Source organism: Lactuca virosa, chromosome 6 (assembly GCF_052849685.1).
Source record: "Lactuca virosa cultivar CGN04683 chromosome 6, Lactuca_virosa_CGN04683_v6, whole genome shotgun sequence".
In the NCBI taxonomy this organism is placed as follows: Eukaryota; Viridiplantae; Streptophyta; class Magnoliopsida; order Asterales; family Asteraceae; genus Lactuca; species Lactuca virosa.
In genome coordinates, this window is record NC_136431.1 from 31,107,467 (window position 1) to 31,115,944 (window position 8,478).

An 8,478-nucleotide genomic window follows, 5' to 3' on the forward strand; every position below is an offset into this window, starting at 1 on the left:
AGCCTGGGATTGTTTTAGACTCTGATGATTACTTATATGATTTGATATAGTATTTGACATGATGTTTTTGAGATACATGGTTCTTGTTTTATTATGATGATGGATGTTTATGGTTTAAATAATGATTTTAAAACGAAATTTTTGGACCGTATTTTTGGGTTGTTTCATTGGGTAAAGTGTAAAAAGGCCTTTTAACCTAGTTTGGACTCTTAGTGTGAGTCGGGATCCAATTATTAATTGAATGTTGTTCTGTGGTTGATAGCGCGAGGATTTTAGCGGACCATCAGCCAAAGATTTATCTGTGGGATTCAGCAGTGTGAGGTTAGTTTTCTCACTATGTTAGCGGGTCGAAGGCACCAATGCCGGCCCATGAGTTGTTATGTTTAGGATGCTAGATGTCTGATTGACTCTCGCATATGTTTTATGTTTGCATGTTTACTGGGCGGAGCCCGATGCTGGGCAGGGCCTGATGTGGGGCGGGGTCCCGATGACCATTATGTATGCTATTTATCTTTGTGATTATTGCATGTGTATGTGTTCATCTGCTTATATGTTTATATGTATACCGGGTAGGGCCCGATGCCGGGCGGGGCCTGATGATTGACAGACCTGTATACCGATCGGGGCTCGATGTCGGGCGGGGCCCAGTATATGTTGATATGTATGGTATGTGATATTTTGGGGAACTCACTAAGCTTGGTGGTTACGGTTTTCAATTTATGTTTCAGGTACTTTTGGTTTCAAAAGGAGGAGCTCGGGATGATTGCAGGGCACACACCATTCGATTTCGTATTTTATGATTTACTCTGATAATGATGATGTGATAAAATTTGATTACCTTGGTTTTATACCAATGATATGGTTACTGTTTTATTAATTTAAAATCGAGAATTTTCGGGTCCTACTTTTAAGACGTTACAAAACTAAAGAGGTGAGGTCGATATTGTTGTGTGATCGAAGTCGTTTTTCACTTGTAGCATCTTAAAATCGTAAGATCATAAGATCAAAATCGAGATTTTAATAACATTGATGTAATGACAATTTTGTTCTCGTATTTTAAAATTTGCTAAACGAAAAATAATTTAGTTAGCATTTAAATGAATTGACCCACATATTGATCCGATTAGATGGGTCGATCCATTAGATTGACTATCATTGGATCATATAAATGAATGAGACTACAAATATGAACCGACCCATCAACAACAGCCTAACATGCCGTAACGAAGAGGATTATTCATGGCCAATTACCAGTTAGCGGGTATATAGTGTTACGTATGGTATGATTCAGGGACTGTTGATGCAATCTTTCCCAAGTAAAACTAAAGCAATCCCCTCCACCTCCAGAACCCTAGCCTAAGCAAATTGTGCGTGCGTGTCTGCTGGGGTTCTACCTTCACTCATCATCGTGTGTTCCAAACACACGCCGGATTCTTTCTTCTCACAACTGCAACTGTTCGATCCCTAGCAATGGCTGATCGACTAACGCGTATTGCCATCCTCAAAGAGGACCGTTGCAAGCCAAAGAAGTGTCGTCAAGAATGTAAAAAGAGCTGTCCTGTCGTCAAAACTGGTACAATCGCCTAATTCTTTCGTTATCGAATTTGGATTAGAAACCTATTTTGTGTTTTCTGATGTTGTCTTTTTGCTCTGATGATTTAGTCTTTGATGTACTGATCTGTGTAGGGTTTAGTCTTTGTTGTAATTGAGATTCATTTATGATTTACCTCTGGGTAGATACCGCTGCACAACTTTGTGGATGCCGATCGATTTATTAAATAGTATAGTGGAATTGGGTTTGGGGGGTGGGGTTGTATAACTTGTTTTGGTTGTATGGTTTCTTTTCTAATTGATGGTAGCTATAGCTTTGTTGGGAAGTAAATGGTGAGTTTGAAAAAACGAGAAATGGGATGTGTTTTAGCTCAACTAACAATTTTGAGGGTAAATGGTGATGGTGTTGCAACATTTCTGAACTTGAGATGTTTGAAACACTCATATGCATTTCCTTTTGGCAGGTAAGTTGTGTATTGAAGTCACTTCTGCATCCAAGGTGGCATATATCTCTGAGGAGCTTTGCATAGGGTGTGGTATATGTGTTAAGGTATGTGTATATTGTGATACCCTTTGCTTGGCTTTTTGTTTTCATACAGCTAGAACATGATATCCTTTGCTTTGTTAATGTAGAAATGTCCATTTGATGCAATCGAGATCATCAATTTACCAAAAGATCTGGATAAAGATACAACTCATCGTTATGGGGTCAACACCTTTAAATTACACAGGTCAACAAGCCACTCTGCTTCTTTACACTTGTGTTGCTGTTTACATTGGACACTGACTTGATAAACCTCTAATGGCAGGTTGCCTGTCCCAAGGCCTGGACAAGTTCTTGGTTTGGTTGGCACAAATGGAATTGGGAAGTCTACAGCTCTCAAAGTTCTAGCAGGAAAATTGAAACCTAATTTGGGTCGTTTCAATGTAAACCTCTTGATCCTTTATGGTATATTTGTTTACATTCTTTTAATATTAATTAAGGCTTCATTTATTCTTCCAGAACCCTCCAGATTGGCAAGAAATTTTGACCTACTTCCGGGGATCAGAGTTGCAAAACTACTTTACACGTATTCTTGAAGATAATCTAAAGGTGCGTTCTACTTCATTCGATTTATGTTGATATGATTATGTTTTACTATTTTCTAATTGTATTTGTTGTATTGAAATAGGCTATCATAAAACCTCAGTATGTTGACCATATCCCAAAAGCAGTTCAAGGGAATGTTGGGCAAGTGCTTGATCAGAAGGATGAGAGAGATGTGAAGGCACAACTTTGTGCTGATCTTGAGCTTAATCAAGTTATAGATCGTAATGTTGGAGATTTATCTGGTGGAGAGCTTCAAAGATTTGCAATTGCTGTTGTCGCCATACAAAATGCAGAGATTTATATGTTTGATGAGCCTTCCAGTTATCTTGATGTCAAACAAAGGCTTAAAGCTGCACAAGTTATCAGATCCTTGCTTAGACCCAACAGGTTATTCTACTTATTTCATCCTGTTGCAGCATTGTCACTGCTTTTTCATACAAAAAAGCTTTAAAGTACAATGCTATGATAAAGTAAAAAATACTGACATTTGGTTTTAGTATTTTAAGATGTTAAATACTGAGAGAGTCTTGATTTCAGCTATGTGATTGTGGTTGAGCATGATTTAAGTGTGCTGGATTACTTATCAGACTTCATTTGCTGCCTTTATGGGAAACCTGGTGCTTATGGTGTTGTCACACTCCCCTTCTCTGTCCGAGAAGGAATTAATATATTTCTAGAAGGATATGTGCCTACTGAAAATCTTCGTTTTCGTGATGAATCCCTTACTTTTAAGGTAAACTTTTGACATGTTTTTATAATCATAGCGTGTTGTTACAGTTTCACCATTTTCTTCTGAATCAACTTTTTTCTTTTTATGGAAAAAAAGGTGGCTGAGACTCCACAAGAGACAGCTGAAGAGATTGAAACATATGCACGATATAGGTACCCATCAATGGCTAAAACTCAGGGTGGTTTCACACTTAAGGTGGTTGAGGGTGAATTCACAGACTCTCAGATCATAGTAATGCTTGGTGAAAATGGAACAGGGAAGACAACGTTTATCCGTATGCTGGTGCGTGTTATTACTATGTGTTTACTAGATTGATTACTGGTTGGGTAGGTAGCTTTATATTGATGATGATGAAATAAATTATAAATGTGTAGGCTGGTTTGCTGAAGCCTGACACTGTGGAAGATTCTGATGTGGAGATACCTGAATTTAATGTTTCTTACAAGCCTCAGAAGATCAGTCCCAAGTTCCCTCATTCAGTCAGGCATTTGTTGCATCAAAAGATTCGGGACTCTTATATGCATCCTCAGTTTGTTTCTGATGTCATGAAGCCTCTTCAGATTGAGCAGTTAATGGATCAAGAGGTTGTTAATCTTTCTGGTGGTGAATTGCAGCGTGTTGCTTTGTGTCTGTGCCTTGGCAAGGTAATTTTTCTTTTCATATAAATCTTTATTGTATCATTTTACTTTGGAAAACCTACCCAGTTTTGAAAGGAAAGGACATGATTGTGTTTTGTGTGGTTTTGTTTCAGCCTGCGGATATATACCTGATAGATGAGCCGAGTGCATACCTGGATTCTGAGCAGCGTATTGTTGCCTCTAAAGTGATAAAGAGATTCATCCTACATGCTAAAAAGACTGCATTTGTGGTTGAACATGATTTCATAATGGCAACCTACTTAGCAGATAGGGTGATTGTTTATGAAGGGAAGCCATCTATTGATTGTGTTGCAAATTCACCTCAGTCATTATTAACCGGAATGAATCTCTTCTTATCTGTAAGTTATATTTTATTTTGTGTGTTGTTAATAATAATAAATAATAAATAAATATAATAGAATAGAATGGGAATTCATCATATTTGTTGTTGTGCTGCAGCATCTGAACATCACGTTTAGGCGGGACCCAACTAATTACAGGCCAAGAATCAACAAGCTTAATTCAACAAAGGACAGGGAGCAGAAATTTGCTGGATCTTATTACTATCTGGATGAATAAATTTCTTCTCTTCTCATGACCCTACCCTACATGACTCCTAGCTCTGTCGCATACATAGCATAGCAGTCGTATAACCATAGAGAGGCATGAGCTCATCTTCCTTCAGTTGTTGAACATGTTTGATGCTTGATGTTTGTTTTGTTTGAAAAGAGAGTTTTAGATGATATAGCATATGCAGTTACATGTTGCAAATGCTAATATACTTGTTTTATAGTTTGTAATTTCCGGCTTCCTCCATGATTGCTTTACTTTACTTTGAGCACATGTTTTTTTAGCCGGAGGTGATGATTTTTGAGATGACGATGTTTGGAACCTGTTTCTTTTCTTTGGTGATGTTTATTTATTTATTTTGACGCTTAAAAAGAGATTTTCAGGTGAGAATGAATAGAGCAAGAGACGATATTTTATTTTAAGCTTCATTTTTGTTTTTTTTTTCCCTTTCATTCTTTGGGGATGTTTGGAACCTCTTTTTTAGTTGTACAAATATGCTCTTAAATATCATTTTTTTATCTAGATAATATTTTATTAGTTTTATTCAGTTGGTGAGAATTAATTTCACGTCAACACATAATTCGGTAATTCCTCAAATTAGTCCAGATATAGGAGCGGTTTAACTCTTTATAATCATGTATATATTCACTTTAGGGTTAGCACATCAATGTTTCGTCAATTTGCACATTTAATCACTAATGTTTTTTTTGTGCTCAATTGATCCTTAATGTTAGTAAATACCGGCTAATTATCTTCTTATGCACCCGATAAACGGAACAACCGGTGATATTTCTTATTTGGAATAAGTTTAAATTATATATTTCATTTTTTTTATTCACGTAAGATTTAGAAGTCAAAATAAACACATTTATTTACTCACAACTACACTCCTTTGTTCTTTTTTCTCATCTCTCAGTGATTACGAAGCACTAAACCTAGGGTTCGAAGTCATTTTCTCCGAATGAAGTCAGTGAGCAGTCAACCAACCTACAATGTCTAGCTCGACGCCAAACCTGATGGATTCTGCCCTATAGTGGAGTTGAACTCCAAAGGTGTTTTTCTTAGAAATCCTTTCTCGTATAACCATGGTATCATATTCACTTTCAATGATCATGATTTTTTTGGAATGACATACGCTGAATATATCACCTTTCTCGAACAGTTCATGCAAGGAAGTATAAAGAAGTTATACTTCTGTGAACCATGTAAGCCCTTAATATATGGGATAACTGCTATTGCTAATGATGAAGACTATGGTGGTTTCATTTTTCATGCATATGGGACGGATGGTAAAATTTATATGTATGTGGACCATAATGGTCAAGGAATAGACGATTGGTTTGGTTCTGACGTAGAAGAGGAGGATGGAGATGATTCACGCATTGATGGTGGTGAGAATGAGGACGAAATTGATAACCTAATAGATGTGGATGTGGACTTTAATGAGGACATAGTCACTATGAATAGAACAAAGGGTGATGACTTTCTAAATAAATTGTGTGGAAAAGAGGAAGAGGGAAATGATAACAACATAGATGATGATGATGGGCGTGAAGAGGATGCCAATGTAACTTAAGAACATTCCATTTTTAATGAGTTAGTTCCATGGAAAAAGCAGTTCCCAATACTTGGTATGAGGTTCAAAGATCTAGCTCAATTAAAATCAGTGTTATGCAACTATGCTGTTGCAAATGGGTACCAACTTTGCTTTGAGAAAAATGATAGGAAAAGATTGTTGGTTAAGTGTTGCAAGGGTGAGTGCACATTCAGGTTGGATGAGTGATGAATCAAGCTTCCAAATTAAGTCTTTAAAGCCAGACAACAAATGTGCAAGAAACTACAAGTTAGGGTCCATGTTCACTTATGCTTGGATAGGGAGTCATTATATAAGAGAGTTCTTACTTAGACAAAAGATGAGTGTTAGAAAGCTTGGAACAACTATGTCACATAAGTTTTGTATTCATGTAAGTGTTGGTCAATGCAGGAGAGCTAAGAAATATGCACTCCAACTAATAGATGGTACCCTAGTTGAACATTATGCAAAGTTATGGTCGTATGCAAAATAGATTAGGAGATCAAATCCAGGTAGCACTGTGAAACTTGATGTAAATCATATGTCAGATGGGAAGAACTACTTTAGTAAGTTCTATGTTTCTTTGATGCATTGAAGAAGGGGTGGAAGGAGGGATGCAAGAAGATAATAGGTTTAGATGGTTGTTTCCTTAAAGGGATCTGCAAAGGGCAGTTATTGTGTGCTGTTGGAAGGAATGCAAACAATGAGATTTATCCTATTGCATGGGCAGTAGTATGTGTGGAGAATAAGGAAAATTGGAGGTGGTTTTTGGATTTACTCTTTGATGACTTGGGACTTAACTTAGGCTATGGATACAATGTAATATCGGATCAACACAAGGTAATTTAATTGTTTGTAATTAATTTCCATAACTATTTGCATCCTTATACACTATACTTTCCATTTGTTAACAAGATTTGATTGAGGCTGTAAAAGAACTCCTTCCAATGTAGAGCACAGGCAGTGTGCCAAGCATATTAGTCAAAACCTTAGGAAAAGGTATAGTGGTGCCCAATATGAAAGCATATTCTGGAAGGCATGTAAAGCAACAACAGAGGTAGATTTTAAGGTTGCCATGAAAGAACTTGAAGTGCTAGACCCAAGTGCTCATCAGTATCTGATGTACAAAGATCCTAAAACATGGTCAAGGGCATATACTCCGAACCAGGAAGATGCTGTGATGTTGTGGAGAATGGAATGCCAGAAAGTTTTAATGTTGTGATTGTTGATGCTAGGAAGAAGCCAATTATCACCATGCCAGAGGAGTTGAGGATGTATATGATGGAGAGGGTGTTCAAGAAGAAATCCAAGGGCCAAGGATGGGGCAACCAAATTTGTCCAACAATTAGAGAATTAGTGAATGAGATTAAGAAATCTCAAAGACATTACCAAGTCTTACCTAGTGGACTAAATCAATTTGAAGTAAGAGGAACTACAGATGCTTATAAGGTGGATCTTGAAGAAAGAACTTGCTCGTGCAGGCTTTGGCAGCTTAATGGAATGGGTTGTGTCCATTCTGTTGCAGTTATTAGTTATATGAATAGGGATGTAGAGTCATATGTAGACAAAATGTTTAGTAGCATCACTTACATGAAGGCATACAAGTTTAGGTTAACACCTATGAATGGAAGTAACTTGTGGCCTGCAACTGATTATACCCCACCTTTACCTCCTGTTCGTAGAACTATACCTGGGAGACCTGCAACTAAAAGGAAAAGGGATGCAACAGAAAACCAGTTAAGTGAAAAATCAAAGAAGAGTACCCAAACACAAAACAAAGGTAAGCAGCAGGTAAAGGTATCCAAGGCTGGGAAAAAACAAAAATGTAGTCTTTGTGAGATTGAAGGACACAACAAAAGAGCTTGTACTCTGATAAGGCCTCCTAAAATCAAAGCTAGAAGAAAAACAAAACAAGTAAATAAGTATTTAGATGGTTAATTATTTACAATTTCTTTCTTAATTTCTAATATTGTTTCATATGGGTCAATCAGGGTGGTGCTCAAGGAGTCAGTGAGGGTGATGAAGTGAATGAAGGTAATTAAGGTAATGCAGTGAATGAAGGCGATGAAGTGAATGAGGGTGATCAAGCAGTCAATGATGATGGAGAAGCAGTCAATGAGGTGCATGTGCAACAACACTATGGTGATGTGGAACTCACTCCTTTGGAGTTTGATGCATCAGGAAATGGAGAACCTAGTCAGGTTCATGTGCAACAACAGGAGGCTAGAGAAACACCAATTACAGCCCTTTTGAAGAAAATCAGGAGGAAGAAATATGAAAGGATTATCAAGTTGAAGCTGGGCAAGATAGGTGGTGATGCAGATGC

General features: G+C 37.3%; 1 protein-coding gene across 1 annotated transcript; it reads left to right on the forward strand.

The window, feature by feature from the left end:
* Positions 1-1,300: 1,300 nt before the first annotated feature.
* Positions 1,301-4,913, forward strand: ABCE2 (RNAse l inhibitor protein 2). The gene is made up of 11 exons (XM_079056275.1): positions 1,301-1,573; positions 2,016-2,101; positions 2,185-2,282; positions 2,361-2,478; positions 2,555-2,644; positions 2,724-3,028; positions 3,179-3,374; positions 3,468-3,653; positions 3,746-4,015; positions 4,123-4,368; positions 4,469-4,913. The coding sequence occupies exons 1-11, from the start codon at positions 1,471-1,473 to the stop codon at positions 4,586-4,588; spliced, it is 1,818 nt and encodes a 605-aa protein (XP_078912401.1). The 5' UTR covers positions 1,301-1,470; the 3' UTR covers positions 4,589-4,913.
* Positions 4,914-8,478: the final 3,565 nt, after the last annotated feature.